The sequence below is a fragment of the Juglans regia genome, chromosome 7 (genome assembly GCF_001411555.2).
Source record: "Juglans regia cultivar Chandler chromosome 7, Walnut 2.0, whole genome shotgun sequence".
Taxonomy (NCBI): Eukaryota; Viridiplantae; Streptophyta; class Magnoliopsida; order Fagales; family Juglandaceae; genus Juglans; species Juglans regia.
Window position 1 is genome coordinate 45,627,587 of NC_049907.1, and position 16,430 is coordinate 45,644,016.

Genomic DNA, 16,430 nt, shown 5'->3' on the forward strand with positions numbered 1-16,430 from the left:
AAATGATGGGCAAATAAAGGGTATATGCTATGTATACCACATCATCTCAGTACTCTTATCACATGCACTAATATCAAATTGTCTATCAATTATTACATCATTTTGATTTTGTAAATAGAGTTATTCTATTTGCAAGTCAATATTTTGAACACACCATTCACATTTGCTTTACTAGGTGTGTTATTCACACCAAGTACTTATAAATAGAATTTTCCATCAATTTAAAAGTTGATTAATGTCATGTTATCACATTGGAGTGAGGATATAGTATATAATATATAGAGAAAATATATTTACAATCGTGAAGTATGTAATTGTCGCGTAATCAATTTGAAAAAAATGAATAAAATATTGATCCACATGAAAAAAAATTAATTTTTTAATAGTGGACTCCACTGTTTTTTAAAGCGATTACGCGAAGTTTATGCACTTCACGATTGTATATAGAATTATTTTAACATATATAACATTATTTATTTATTTAAATTGATCGATCAATTGGCGTGTAGATACGATAAATTCTTCACCTCTCATCGTTGTTTTTATATTCCCCTTTTTTGTGGCATACTTTGAAAGCATTTGGAAAACTAGCGTTCTGCCATAGCTGTGGCAAGGCTTTCTATATATCACCAATGGAAATCACTCTCAAAATTGTTGAAATGCAAAAATTTGAACTTCAAAATTTTTTTTCTGAGAAGATCATAGCTTTCGTCTTGTCTTGTAAAAAGGAAGATACAAAAATATGGATAAAAAACATGAACATTCACAGCCGAAACAGTTTAAAAAAACAAAAGAAAATTCCTCTCCTGAGTTCCTGACTAGAACTCTTCCTTGATTGCAACAATCTGCCAAGTGTTGCCGTATCTTCGTATATCTTCGTTTCTTTCCATTGTGCTAATAGAACCCCTTTTGTAACTCATGGCTGAGCCTTCCACAAAGACGATATATGGACCACAGCTTCTCCAACAGAGAGATAGAGTCCATTCAACTTGAAGGACTGCAAGATTCCTGAATGATCTAGCTTTTCCGTCACAGATCCAACAGGATTTGCCAACACAAGCTACATAACAAGCAGTAAACGAATGAGAACCATTTATAGCTAACCAAAATGTTTTCCTGAATCAGAATTTTCTGTCATTGCTACCATAACTATTTTTTACCTGAAGTGATCTTTTCTCCAGCATCTTTCTGATTTCACATATTGTGTCAATACCACTTGTATCTATGGCTGTCACAGCTGAGAAATATAAAAAAATCTTAAGCCAAATGTGCAAGAAAACTGACAAGAATAATGGTTTTCACAGGCTTGAATTCAAGTTTGTGTGAGCAAACCATTACATACTCAAGTTTGGATAACTGAAGTACCTGTCATGTCTAGAATTAAGCATTTCAATGTACTCCCATTATTTGCTTTTATCCAGTCTTCCTCCTCTCGAACCCATCTTAGTATCCTGTGACAAGAAACTCACTCAGCAAGAGATCCACAAGTTAAAGGAAATGCTTAGTGTATCCCTTCTATTGCCAAAAACGATGTTGTACCAAAGATAACTTGATTATGCATGCATAGTAGGAACCTCACAATCCTGAGATTGTGCAAAATTGAGCTGACCTTTCTTGCAGGTAGGTGGAGTTTGCGAAGTAGATGGGAGACTCAACAGCTAGAATGAGAAATGAGGGAACCCTTGAAGCATCTCTGTACCGGATGAGATTTTGGTATATTTGAGTACCACGGATATTCCCTAAAACCATGGTGTTTGGCCTGGTGACATGCAAGAGAATCTTGAAAACCGAAACTCCAACCTGAATTTTGCAGACACGGCCTTATTGTTATTATTCATCATTTCACTTATTTGGTTTCTAATACACTGCCGTAATTAATCAGGGATTACAAGAGAGTGAAAGTTCTTAAGGCAGTAGTGAAAAGCTTACCGCAATGGCAAGACCTGTTGGCACTGAAATGAAAAGAACACCAAGAAAGGAGCACAAACAAGCCACGAAATCAAGTTTGTCGACTTTCCACAACTTGTATGCAGCCTGATAATCGATCAGCCCAATCACAGCTGTTATGATGATGGCCGCCAAGATGACAGTGGGAGTGTAATAAAATAGTGGCATGAGAAACAGCAGAGTCACAAGCACAGCTGAAGCCATGACTATATTCGACACTGCTGTTTGAGCTCCAGCGTTATAGTTTACAGCAGATCGAGAAAACGATCCTGAAATATCAATTAAAAACATATGTATACGTTCTTAGAAACTCTTGTGATTACCACATGGCAGCACTAGTTGGAAAGGGCCATATGAGAAGGGTCAAGGTTTTCTTTAGTACCTGTAGTAACATAACATGAGGAGCATGAACCAGCCATGTTCATAAGGCCAATAGCCATCATTTCTTTGTTTCCATCTACTTGGTAATTTTTCAGAGCAGCAAACGTCCTCCCCACAGCGATTCCTTCCTGTCAAGAAAGAAAAAGAAAATAATTTTGAAACATTATGACACAACTATAACTGTTTTAGTAGTAAATGGTAGTTTTCCACAACTTACAGTGAGAGATAAGATCCCAGTTATGATGCCAGTTTTGATAGCAACGGCTAGATGGGGGCCACTAAAGCATAGCATGTTTAGTGAAGGAGGATTAAGGCCCTTTGGCAAGCGGCCAATCTGTTAAAAAACGAAAGAAAGAGAAAGATCAATAAAATAGTAGAAAAAGAACTTCCAAAACCTGCCTGTCAAGTTTATGCAGAAGCACTAATGCTAATACTAGTAGAAACTAACACTTACAATTGGAATTTCCTGAGTCTTGGACTTGAGGAGGAAAACTAGTAGGGTCGAGAGAACAACCGAAGTTAATGGTGCTGCTGCTGAGACCCAAAAAAGCTTTGGTTTCCTAATGCTCTGTGTTGATTAATTAAAAAAAAAAAAGTTATGATCTTGGAAAACAGAATAAATTGATAGATTATATAATAGTAGATATTGTTTTTTGGGCAAAGACAAAACACTTACGATATGCCTTGTTGTCAACAGAAAGAGGAGGAAACCAGAACCCATTACAATGGTTTGCCAAGACCACTGCACATAAATTGCACTAGTGTTACTGAAAATTGGAATAAGAATAATATCAGCAGAATACATATGCTTCTTTTGTATCATTCTGGTTTCAGTAAATATTTTTTCTTTCAATTAAAAAAATAATAATTCTTTTGATATTTTCGACAATTTTACTGCAAAAGCTTGTCACAAAGAAACAAACTTTACCAAACTTTCATCGAATGGAATTGCTGCATGATTGAAAAGTATGTGTAATGATTCTCAACAGAGAAAGTTGTCACCGGGTCCTCCTAGTAATTATTTCTCTGGTCAGGTTGCTTGGATTTATATATTAAAAACTCTTTGCTTTACAGAAGCAATTTCCATATGGTACCAACACGAACCTTGTTTTTTCCTCCTTTTGAAATCACAATTTGTTCTAAAAGCTTAAACTGATGAGAATAAGTAGATTTTATTATTTATTTTATCTAAACTTTTCCCTCACTTATGGGCCAGACTTCCCCTTAATGAGTAGGCCCAACAAGTGGAATATTTAATTAAATGGGTAGTAGAACATTTGCTCTGATACTATGTAAAATCACCACTTGTCCTAAAAGCTTAAGCTGATGAAAATATATAGATTTTATTATTTATTTTATATCTTAACACCCCTACAAAAAAAAAGAAAAAAGAAAAAAATAAAACTTTACTACATGAGTTTCTATTCTTCAATTTCCAGCACTTAGTGCCACTTTAGTTTGGTTAAATTCAGTTGGTCTTGGTGATGTGTCCTACCTCATCTGTCTGCTTCAAAACAGAGGATATGACAGGAACAATCCCCATTTTGCTAGTGAAATGGACAATTCCGAGCAATGCTTTCAGCTGTTGCAATGACACAATGACTGCTGCACCAGCCATAAACCCAACCAGAGTTGCCTTTGAGAGAAAATCAATTATAAAACCTAACCTGTAATAAGTCACCACAAGTCAAAATCAACTAAAGAATCAGCTACAGAGAAAATCTTCTCTTCCAACTCCACTGTGAATATAAAAATAAAAGCCAATTTTGAAAAGAAGAAGAGGAGTCATTGAATTTTGGTCCGAGTCTTACATTATTTGACACGGTTGCTATCATCTTCACTCAGAAAAGACAAAATAAAAGAGCTTAGGATGTGCAGAATTTGATACCTTAATAGACCTAGAGATGCCTGAAATACACCAGCAAAGAAGGTGGCAGTGAAGGCCAATTGAAGGTAAGTAATTGGATCTTCATTAGGAGAGATTTCTTCACTTAACATTGATCCCATGACCAAAGATGCTATTGAGACAGGGCCAACGCCAAGATGTCTGGAACTTCCAAGGATAGCGTATATCAGTGGGGGAACAAAGCTTGAATCTGCATGAAACCCAGTTAAGTTCTCATTAATTTACATGACTGACTAATTAATACATTTATATGGTAAATAAATGGGGTAGGTTTTGATACTGACATAGCCCGACTATAGGTGGCAAATTGGCAAGCTTTGCATAACTGATTCCCTGCAATAATAAAAACTAAATTAGATCACAAGAAAAGAAAAAAAGAAAAAACGTTCTTCTTACCAAAAGTACTGGATTATGGCGCAAATAAAATATGGTTTTGACACTCTAATCATGCCTGTGTCTTTTGAATCTTTAAAGATATTGATAAGCACCAAATGTCTAGACCAAAATAAGTTTCTTGGAGCTACTTATTGTAACATGTGCAATGTGTTAAATTCCAAAAAAAAAGGATCACCATATGGATGGATGGACAATAAAATTATAGCTTGAAGAGGTAAAGACAAAAATCATGTTCAAAGCTCAGATGATATACTTAAGTAGAAGATTAGTTACATCGATACAAACAAACAATTTTTGGAAACCCAGTTCATAGAATCATATGATCCAACTCAAATGGAATATATGCAGAACCCAACACAGAATGCTTTGTCCACCAGCTTCGATTCATTGAATGATAAACATCATCGACAACAACAACCAAGACACACACACACAGACATATATACACGGAGGGAGAGGGGGTTGTGGGGGAAAAGCTTCATTCTTTGTCTCACCTGCGGGATAGCCAGGCTAGCAATTGTCAGACCAGATATGACATCGGACCTCAGAAGACTAACATTGTACTCAGACCCCCACTGAAACACAGGGAAGAAAAACTGAAGAGCCAGGATGAATTTCCTGAACCATGTTTGATTCTTGAATCTGTAAAGTGGGTCGTCGGGGAAGAAAATCTCGGCGAGCCTGTGCTTGAGTTTCTGGAATGTGGTTTGCTCTGGTGGCAAGCAAACGTTGTGGATTTGCAAGGGTGGCATTGCCACCAACTCTGTATGTATTCTCAGAGTGGTTTCTGGACATGAAAGGTATTCCACTCTGTTAGAGTTGACACCCATTTCTCTGCAAATGAGCAGCACAGATGTTGAAGGAAGATCGAAAATGGTATTATAATTTGAAACTGTTGAACAAGACTACTCAGGAAGTGTTGAAAGAAAAGGAAGAAAATGGAGGCTTATATAGAAGTTAGAACCAGAGGTGAAGAGAGAGAGAGTAAAGGGAGTGTCTGTATGTATGCATGAGGACGTTACTTACCGAGCAGTTAGTCTGATTTGAACGACATATTTTTCTTTTACAAAAATGTTATATGTAGTTATTTTTGTGTATTTTGTTAATATGATTGGTTGTATTATTTTTTTAATATAAAATAATTGTTTTTGTTAATCATATTAATAAAATATATAAAAAATATTTAAAAGTAATTGAATATAACAGAATTAAGACATTATTTAAAAAAAAAAAAAAAAGAGAGGGGGAACAAAGGAACGAGGAGCGCCATTGGGATGATGCGTCATTACCAGTGCACAACACTATGGTGGGCGCCAAAGAACACTCTTTTGGATTCCGATTTAGCATCAGGGAGAAGAAAAAATTTAATTATAATTGATTTTTTGTATTAATATACGTATTTATTTAATATAATTGGTCAAAAAATAAATTTTATTAAAAATAATCTTAATTTAAATTTAAAATATGAAGATAATAATATTAATATACAATTAATACGTAAACTTATTTATATATAGTAAAACTCGAGTGACGATTAGTCAAAAGAAAAATTGCTGTCCTAGCTCACACCTTTATTATTTCTATCCTAACTCTCTCCCTTCTCTCTAAAAACCACCTTCACAGATCCGGCTTGAGGGGGGGAGCTTCGGCTCCCTTCCCCTCCTCCATCCATTCTCTTCTATGTAGTTTTTGTTTTGTATTTTTGTATATTTTTAGGCGAAATAAGAGTGAACCGCCGATCTGGGTCTTCCCGCCGCCCACAGGCCAGCACACGCCCCGCCATAATGTTGCCCTGCCGCCGATCTTAAAGACCATCGAATACGGCACCAAACGGAGCGGCGAGTAGTTTCGGCGTCGTTTGGCGTGTGGCCTTCACACACCATCGGGGAGCTCTCTGCCAACACCACGCGCGGCGTTTCTGAAGTCTATAAGTCTGGAATCTCCAAGGTCGACTGTTAGTTCCCTTCCCAGAGACTACACGCGCCACAACAACCTATGTGTTCTGTTTTTCTTTTGGTGTAGTATTTTTTCTTTGTAGTTTTCTTTGTGTAATGTAGTTTCTAGGTTAATAAAAATTCAAAAAAGTAGTGCTTTCGGACTTTGGTCCGAAAGCAGTAGTAGTCCCCCCTCTGCGTTGGCGGGGTTTGGTATACCCTACCCCTCTTAGTTGGGATGGAGTTTTGTAATCTCTGTCATGAACAAATGTGGTATTTTCTCTAAGATCTAGGTCTTTAGAGATTTACTGTCTAGACTAGACCATGTCAGTCACAAAAGTGTACTAGGAAGATACTAACGATTGTAATTGACTTATTTTTCAAATCAACTTTATAAGTAATCTCTTAATAAAGAGTAACATCCGTTTTATAAAAAAAAAAAAAAAAAACTCGAGTGACAAATATTTGCAACGGTGGAAATTGGAATATCTGCGGGCCATCCCATCAGCATGCTTTGATTTTCGTATACACAAATTCCACATCGTAAATCTGGATCCTCCCTTTTGATTACTCTTATCATCATCCCGTTTACGAAGGATTGTTAAAAAAATTAAAAATGAAAACTAGCAATTCCGGTTTAGTGACATTTCCTCTTGTCCTTTCCATACGTGTGCCCAGGAATCCAATTGCCGTGAAGGATATGCTACGAGTAACGAGTAACGACCTTCCAAAATTACTCAACCTTTTATTTAGAAAATAAAATATAGTTTAATTCAATGATCTTTCCAATCCTAGCTGCTTTCTTCTTTCTACCATTTTGAACTCAAACACTATATATCTATAATGCGGATAAAAATAAAGACAGTGCTACATTCACCAATAAATGGTACCGAATGGTGTATCGATAGTATTAATTTTTTAAAAATTTATGTGTTAGTATTTTTATTAAAAAAAAATTAAAAAATAAATACACACAAATACTTTAAAAAAATATTCATTGTACCGATCATTGGTGGGAATATCATTTTTTTAAAAATAAACATAGTTTGTGAATTTTACAAAATTAAACCTCAAAATTAAATACAATAGTCTACAGATTGTGTTAAGTTACATATTTTTAAATTAATAATTTAATAATTTATATTATATTTTTAACAGTATCATAGATACGCAGATGTTTTATTATTTTTATAGTTATTGATTTTGTAACTTTAATGACTAGCTTGTAATAAAACCTTTTGTTCCCTAACCCTCCGTTGAACTGAGGGCCGTTCAATCGAGACCGCCCAATTGATGCCATATTTACTCCGTGGAAAAAGATTCTATACTAATCATCACTTGGCTCTTTTTTTTCACTCGATCCTCATTTATCCTTTTCCCTTTTCTCTCTTTTTGAGCTACTTCACCCTTTTTCATTATTATTATTATTATTTAATCCGCAAAAGGGTAAATACTAATTAAGGTCTCGTTTATTTTTAGAAATAATATGAAATGAGATGAAATTTTTTGAGATATATATAAATAGTATTGAAATATGTAGAGTATAGATGAGATAAAATGAGATAATATAAAATTGTGTTTGTTTATAGAGATAAGATAAGATTAATTTGATTTTTTTGTGAAGTATTTATGGTTGTGAGGCCTACAACCGTTTTGTTTTGTTTTTTTTTTCTTTTTCCTGGGCTGTGTTGCATTTTATTTTTTTTTCTTAACATTTCGGCATTTTCCTGCCATTGGGACCCACTAATGTTTACCTCTTGCGTTTTGCTGCTTTTTTTTTTTTTTTTTCATTTGGCGTTATTGCCACAGTTCAGCAGATTCGTTGTTCTGACCATTTCTTTTCCACACATTTCGACGTTAGTGTCATTGAGATCCACTCATAAAATCTATTTACTGCCAAACACAAGAGAAAGAAAGGATAGGCCTCATTGGCAGCTTTTTTGTGTATAATACAGTTAATAAATAGTAATAAAATAATGAGAAATGAAATGAGATAATATAAGATGAGATAAAAAAATAAGTGTTTGTTTTTAAATAGTGTCTGACCGTACAAAATTTTGTGTTTTATCTCTCAAAGCAAACTAGGCCTAAGTAGTACCATATAATGTCCATCGTGCTATACAGTAGCCTTGAAATTTAACACACCTCGCACACGTGATGTGGGAAAAAAACGAAATTGTGGAAATTGTCTGAAGCAAAAACTCGACAGAAGCAAAAACCGTCTTCACAGACTCATCTAAAACCCTAAGCCCCAAATTAAATATGAAACCATCTTCACATAATCATCGGCTTGTTAGAAATCAATTGCTCAAGAACTGAGAAGGAAGAACCGAGAAGATATAACACATCGTTACTCTTTTCTTCTTCCCAAATGTCCATTGGTGGTCCTGAATGATCTTTTTGACTCTAGGGTTTTACATTTTGAATTAAAATGTTGTTCTTGCAAGAGAAATGGTGTCAAAGATTATTGTTGTATAGCATATATATGATTCCTTGAATTGGGACTATTGAAATAAAGTATCGAAGGCCGAAAAATGAGTCACTTGATCAGGAAGAATGGACAAAGAAATTTTTTTTTTTGACTGGGTAATGAACAATAACTAGATCAGGGGAAGATTCGTTTTTATTTCGTTCTCTCTCATGCATGCTTTTACTTTATAGCTATTCTCTTCGACCATCTTTCGCTCTTTCAATATGCTTTTAGCTTGTTTGGCTTCTGGATATTATATAATAGTCGTAACTTATGCTCCTTAATTAGCAGAACTTCCTCTCTTTAACCACATAAATCTGACACTCCCGTCCGATATTAAGTCGCTGCATGCATGCGAAGAAGGAATAGGTAGAGCTGCGGCCAATGCGGCGAAAAATGGCAATTAAGCATTTACTGCATGAAACGTCATTTAATTAAGAATACTAGTGCTTCGACTAATGGTCAGGAAACAAAAACAAGTGCTTCCAGAGCTGGTGCTTTTCCCACGCTTTCAAGCTTTAATCAAAACATGAACTACACGAAACGGGTAGGAAATAACCAAAATCAATATTCCTACATTAGTGCTTGCTTTGACGTCAGAGATTTGAGACCCAGAAAAAAAAAAACCCCTTTTTGACCGCAGTGACTGTAATTTAGACCCACAATCGACCAAGATGAGCTACTTTGTTTACTAGTACCACGAGCCGTACCTAAGGAAATTGTATTTAATGTAATCCTTGTAGGTAAAGGCAGTGTATGCTGGCGTTAGGCATGTTTGCATTAACGCATTAATACAAGATTGATCAGTTTGATGTATATAATTCAAAAGGGATATGAGAATGCCGGTATGTTTAGAACCGGAGATCAGCCAACGAATTAATAGGCCCCATGCAGACAACTTGGTGGAAAAAGAGCAATCTAAACATCGATATGATATTTCATCATGATCATGATCTTGCCAATTCGATATCTAATATTGATAATTTAAGATCCCTTTTTTATTAAAATATGACAAATTACATGATGAATCATTATAATACTCCAAAGTCCCTCAAAGAAAGTTTGCTCCAAATAATTAGTGTATATATAATATATATATATATATATATAAACTTTATTAACATAAATGGAAGCAGATCAAAGGACCCCTGCTTATAACTTGTCTCTTTCACTACATATGAGGCCATGCATGCATGCGTGGCCAAGGACAAGACGGCCTCCTGTTTCCGTCCCGTATATAAGAAATAAATTAGAAATTAAGGCTATCCGCGCGTCAAGTGTTAAAGTACAGTACAAGAAGCACTAGCCAAGGCAAGATTAATGCCATATTATGCATGCTATATATGTTGCCTAGCTATATAAAATATTACAATTAATATTTGCATTCATGTGAATAATTAGGGTCGAGCACTCAATATTTTTCCCTTAATTATTTTATTTTTCTATATAATTTTCATCATTCTTTAACTCAATTATTATTCTTTATTTTCTATTTACCCTTTACTAGCTAGCGCTTGTTTCAAAAGAAACAACAAATAATTAAGAGTGGATTTGGATACACAAAACATTCTATCTCATCATGTTACAATTTACAACTTTTCTAAATTTTCATATAAAAATATAATAAACAATATTTCAACTTTTTTAAATTTTAAAATAAAAATAATACTAAAAAATTATATTCTAACAATTTTTTATTCAACTTTCAACAAAACATATCATCTCATTTCATTTGAATTGTCTATCCAAATCCACCCTAGGTGGATCGAGATAAAAATGCAGTTACGCATGCATTATTAAAGTTGAAGATTTGAAGTGGCTGCATACGAATCTATAGGCAACGGCTTAATTTCTCCCACGTGAAAAGTTGTCATACATATATATATATATATGGCAGTTTTTATAATTGCTACTTGCTTGTTGCTTTAGGAAAACTCGGCCGGCCAGTTGCATGCATTATTGAACTTGAAGATATTAGATCAAGCAGGCCGGCGCCGTTTAATTAAGGCTATATAGTGATCATGATCATTCTCTAATGGTTTTTTCCCATGTGTAGATGATCAGGATCATGATCTTTAATTTCTATATAGTTTTTATTATTGCTAGCTACTTGCTTGTTACTTTGCGAATTTTATCAGTTTAAAACATTATCGAGGCAATGACTAAACATGCATTAGCAAACAATAACAAAAACAAAATTAGAAAGAACAAAAAAAAAAAAGGTAGCTAGGATGGTACGTATCTGTCGAATCCAACCTTATTCAGATCCTCGATGATCTGAGATCTAGTGCACAATCTGCAATATGCAGGTCGGTCAAAAGTTTCAGCTGGCCTGTATTGGATGTTCTGGCTTGCTTCTGGGATTTCTTTCTCCTGTAAAACGACGTCATCAACCACTACTAGTTCCAGCCAATTGTGCATTATAATATTGCGCTGTCGTCGTTCGCGTTCTTGCTACGAAATATCCAGAACCACTGAGTTTCGAGTGAAAAAGAGAATAATTTTGACTTCTTTTGGACTTACGCTTGCTTCATCATGTCCCTCCCATATACGCGGCGATGGGGGAAGAATTGCAAAGAAAGCACTCAAGTATCTACCCATAAAAAGTCTGCAAGCTGGGTGGCTACGGGCTACCTTAGATACCCGGCCAGCCACGATTGATGGACCTGATTCAATCATAAATTCTCTCTCTAGACCATTTTCTACCATTCTGATAAAAAGGAAGAGATTCTTGCTGTCTATGTTAAAAAGAAAAAATATTTGATAGGTAAGTAGGCATGGTGAGCCATCACTGGCAATTTATATAGCTTGAAGTACTTGAAAATGGTATTAAACAGTAGTCCACTTTTGCCCTTCTGATTTGAACTTTGAGCACATCGTTTCTATATATGTTTAGTTTCCTGATAGGAATTTGTTCTGTTTTGATTGATGTGACTGAAACAATCTTAGACATGATCTCAACTTATTCAGATACTTCTGTGGAAAAAGTGTTCAGAAATGGGAAGAGCCTGTTTCTTTGAACAAATTCAAGTGACAGGAAAAGTAGAATACGGTCCTCCATATATATCGGCGATATCTTTGGTTCTTAAGCCAGCTTCGTACCGGATTATAAACAGCAAGAAATACACAAATAATTGAACTAGACATTACAGAATCTGATTCCAAAACATATCAGAAGTACGTACAACATATAAACCCAACCCAATTAGTACGAGAATCCCCTTGATCTCCTTATACATATTAGGGCTCAGTATATTAGGCTTATCAATCATTAGAGCATGTTTCTTGATGTCGATCATTTGCATATATACATATATATATATATGTATGTATGTATGTATATAGGGTTTTGCACTTTTGCTCACTAAAAATAATAACAGGTACGTAATATGGTTCTTCTGGTTTTCTGAAATGCATGTTGATCGGAATGGTGTAATCTGCACCGATTCCGACATGCATGCAATTCGTGTACGTTTTGCTCATTAATTTAAACACCAAAAAGGTCGACTTGTAATTTGAAAAGATATACTTGAATCATTGCCATCATATTAAATGCCATATTGTACGTTGTTGATTTCCATTTAGAAAATGGTTAGGTTCTGGTTTGAATTGCTGAAGGCAATATCCATGGATGGACTTTGTTAGGCCTTCCTGGCATGACCACTTTCGAGGCATTGGAAAAATCTGATAGCAGTACAGTGCCTTGTTTGGACCATATATATAACAAAAAATCTACGCAACTTCTTACTATTCACATAGCCTCCACACACTACACTTTTTTTAATTTTTATTATTTTTTTCTTTTATCAAATATTTAATATATGAATAATGAATAAAAATTGAATTAGTATTTTAAAAAGAATAAACTCAAAAAAAAATTAAAAAAAAAATTAAAAAATTTTAAAATTTTAAAAAAATTTGATGTGTGAAAGATGAGAGGTTGTGTAGCATTCCTCTATATATAAAAGTTATTTCAAATTGGAGGAGACTCGAGAGATGAAGTGAGACACGGTTCTTGGTGATGAATATATATATATATATATATATCTGCCTATTACTTAAGAGCGTCTATTGTGTACTGTTTATTGTTTATTACTGTTCATCAACAGTAATGAACAGTAAATCCGCTTTTTTTTTTTTCTTCGCATGTTTTTTTGCATATCATATTATTGTTCATCAACAATATGATGAACAATAAAGAGTTTTTTTTTTTTTTTTTTGTCCGTGTGAATGCAAATGTGCGACGTAATACCGCAATCGTGCGTGGGGAATGAGAGAGGAAGAAAGAAAAAATAGGAAAAAATATTGATTTTTGAGTTTTAAATGAACAATAAAGAAGCTGTTTTCTTTTTTTCTTCGCATGTTTTTTTCGCATATCCTATTACTGTTTATTATATTATACACTAAAAATAAACTTTAATTTATAAAATAATAATTTTTCATCATTAAATAAATGATGAATTTTACTGTACATTTTTAAGAGAAAAAAACTATCTAATTAATTTGAATTTTTAATATAATTTAAATTTCATAATAAATGATGAACATAAATAAATAATAATTTTATTCTTATACATTAAACTATTTTAATATTCAAAATTACACTTTATTTTTTTCTTCAATTTGACAGATGTGGCAAACGTGTTTTTTTTTATCAATTAGAAAATCTTACGCCATACAGGATTTTACACAAGTACAACTAATTTCAAAGTAACCAAGCCCATTCTAGAAATCAACCCAATCACTAAATCAAATAAATAGCAAAAACAGAAAAAATAAAAAAAATAAAAAAATATGAACTAATTAATTACTGTCGTCTGGCCGATCTGACGCTTCTGTCATTGCCGACCTTACTATACTAGGATGTCAATTAACCTTTTATATATGTATGCGTATATATATCTCCTTATATTTAAAAGTGTGTATCGTCTGATGAATAGTAAGATGAACAGTAATGAACAATAATAAACAATATTCTTATTTTACGCTTCCCTTCTTCGTCCATCTCTACATCCTCATAGCAATCATCTTTACAAAATCACCACAAAATATCACAAAAATTATTACAAGAGAACTGCTACCGAAAATATGTTCTGAATGTGTATTTCACTTTTTTATTTTTTATTTTTTTTTCATGTATTTTTTTAATCATCATAAACATTTTTTAAAAAAATAAAAAATTCACAATATCATTAAAAAACAATTCCTTAATAACTAGGTAAAAAAAAAAGGTGAGAGGGAGAAAGAGATAGCGAGACGAAAATGAAATTTTTTAGGATTTAAATCTAACCTTTTATCATAACTCTCCAAATTTGATCAAATGGTAAAAATTTAAATACTGATTTAAATTAATTTAAAATAGATAATTAACATATAAATATCATATTATAAATAAATTATCAAATTTAATTTATAAAATACTAATATTTCATCATTAAATAAATGATGAAATTTTGTTAAATATTTTTAAAAAAGTTTAACTATATAAATAATTAGAGTTTTAACATAATTTAAATATGATAATATTCTTAATTAACTAAAGAGAACTGCTATAATTAACGAAAAAGTAGCCCGAAAATATGTCCTGAATGTGTATTTCATTTTTTTATTTTTCATTTCATTTTTTTCATGTATTTTTTTAATCATCATAAATATTTTTAAAAAAATAAAAAATTTACAACATCATTAAAAAAATACTTCCTCAATCACTAGATAAAAATAAATAAAAAAGAAAATTAGGCAAACGTCCATTGGACGTTACCTACTACTAGTATACATATATATATATACTAGTCCTAGCATATATAATTGGTGATGAATTTATGATATATGCAATAATGACCAAATTTCCAACCGAAAGAAAATTAGGTCTCGTTTGATTACGCAATTCAGTTGAGATGAGATGGTATATTTTATTAAAAGTTAAATAAAATATTATTATAATATAATTTTATTTTAAAATTTTAAAAAATTAAATTATTTATTATATTTTATGTAGAAGTTTAAAAAAATTATAATAATTATATTAGATGAGATGAAATGAGATAGTTTGATTGTATATAACCAATTAAACCAATCATTCCCGAGCAATCTCATTATCACGACCAAAGTGGAGATAGGAGTATTCCTAGCTGGGTTGATTATATATAATGTGTTAATAGTACTCCATGACTAGGTACTCTAACCCCATACCCATGAATTAAGGATCGACGCTAAAGCATATATATACGATTCCAATCAGATTTTACAACACAGCTTAATTAATTGTTTCGTGTGGTTTTCTGGTTCCTTTAATTTATATTGCTTTGAGGAATATTCATACTTGTAATCATTCTTGGATTGACTTGTTTTTTTGGCCAACGTACTTTAATTTGGTCCTCCACTAAAGTCAACTTAAGAAGGGGATCTTAATCGATATATTCAAATCGATCTCTGCGCCTTTTGTACCACAAAAATTATAGTGGCTTGCAGGCCAGCTAGGCACTAACGAATTATCCTATATATGATAGGTTTTCTTCATGAAGCCCATGATGTATGTTTAATTTGCTCAATTAAAACGTTTAGGATAAGAGCAGTGCTACAGCACGAGACCGGTCTCGAGAAGAATAATTTTATTTTATTTTTTTAATTCATTTATTTTTATATTTTTAATTTTTTAAAAGAAAAAATCATAACATTACTAAAAAAAAATTTCTTTAATGACTAAGTGAAAAAAGAAAAAAAAATTATCGAGACCAAAATGTCGATAACTCTAGCATTTTTCTTAGGATAATTTCATTGATGCTTCAACTGCGGCGAGACTCGCCTTAATATTAATTAATTGGACGATCCATCAGTCAAACAAGGATAACGGAGTTAAAACTTCGTGAGAATTTATACTATAAAAAATGATATTTATAATTTTATAATGTGTAAATTTTAAGCACTCTTTTTATAAAAAATAATAAATCTTAAATAAATTTTTTTTTTCAATAATGGGTCCCTTTTTAAAAAAAAAAAAATATATGCAAGACTCGAAACATGTCATTTCATTAATAAGCTGGTTATATATAATGACATTTATAATTACATGATACGTATGAAATTTACGAATTATATGCATTTTAATGAATAAAACAAGATTATTAATAATGGATCACGAAAGATAGATAAAATTGAACTCATATAACGGAGAAGATAGTTAAGAGTTCAATTTTCAGCTTCTCTAGCTTACTAATTGTCGTTTGGAACTTGGACTTAATTCAGTCTAATTTTAAATTGAATATAACATTCAAATATTCAATTCTCAAATTATTAAACACATCTCAACTCAAAGAGTTGTGCTACCGATTAGCCATTGTTCACGACTGATCCGTAGCACACATTACGTGTCCTTTTTTTGTGTGTAAAACGCACC

At 32.7% G+C, this 16,430-nt stretch overlaps 1 protein-coding gene across 1 annotated transcript; it reads right to left on the reverse strand.

The window, feature by feature from the left end:
* Positions 1–619: 619 nt before the first annotated feature.
* Positions 620–5,555, reverse strand: LOC108984881 (probable sulfate transporter 3.4). Its single transcript, XM_018956967.2, has 13 exons — positions 5,125–5,555; positions 4,519–4,567; positions 4,217–4,424; positions 3,824–3,995; positions 3,005–3,070; positions 2,783–2,896; positions 2,546–2,662; positions 2,330–2,456; positions 1,930–2,216; positions 1,610–1,800; positions 1,366–1,451; positions 1,161–1,237; positions 620–1,060 (listed from the first exon to the last, which is right to left on the reverse strand). Exons 1-13 carry the CDS (start codon positions 5,458–5,460, stop codon positions 917–919), a joined length of 1,974 nt encoding a protein of 657 aa, XP_018812512.1. The 5' UTR covers positions 5,461–5,555; the 3' UTR covers positions 620–916.
* Positions 5,556–16,430: the final 10,875 nt, after the last annotated feature.

Bases quoted from the DNA above. Each gene is read 5' to 3' on its own strand.
- LOC108984881 (XM_018956967.2), bottom strand. From the start codon at position 5,460: ATGGGTGTCAACTCTAACAGAGTGGAATACCTTTCATGTCCAGAAACC. The intron at 3,996-4,216 runs GTATCAAATTCT...GACTTATTACAG, and splicing joins GCATCTCTAGGTCTATTAAG to GTTAGGTTTTATAATTGATT. The intron at 2,217-2,329 runs GTACTAAAGAAA...TTGATATTTCAG, and splicing joins CTCATGTTATGTTACTACAG to GATCGTTTTCTCGATCTGCT.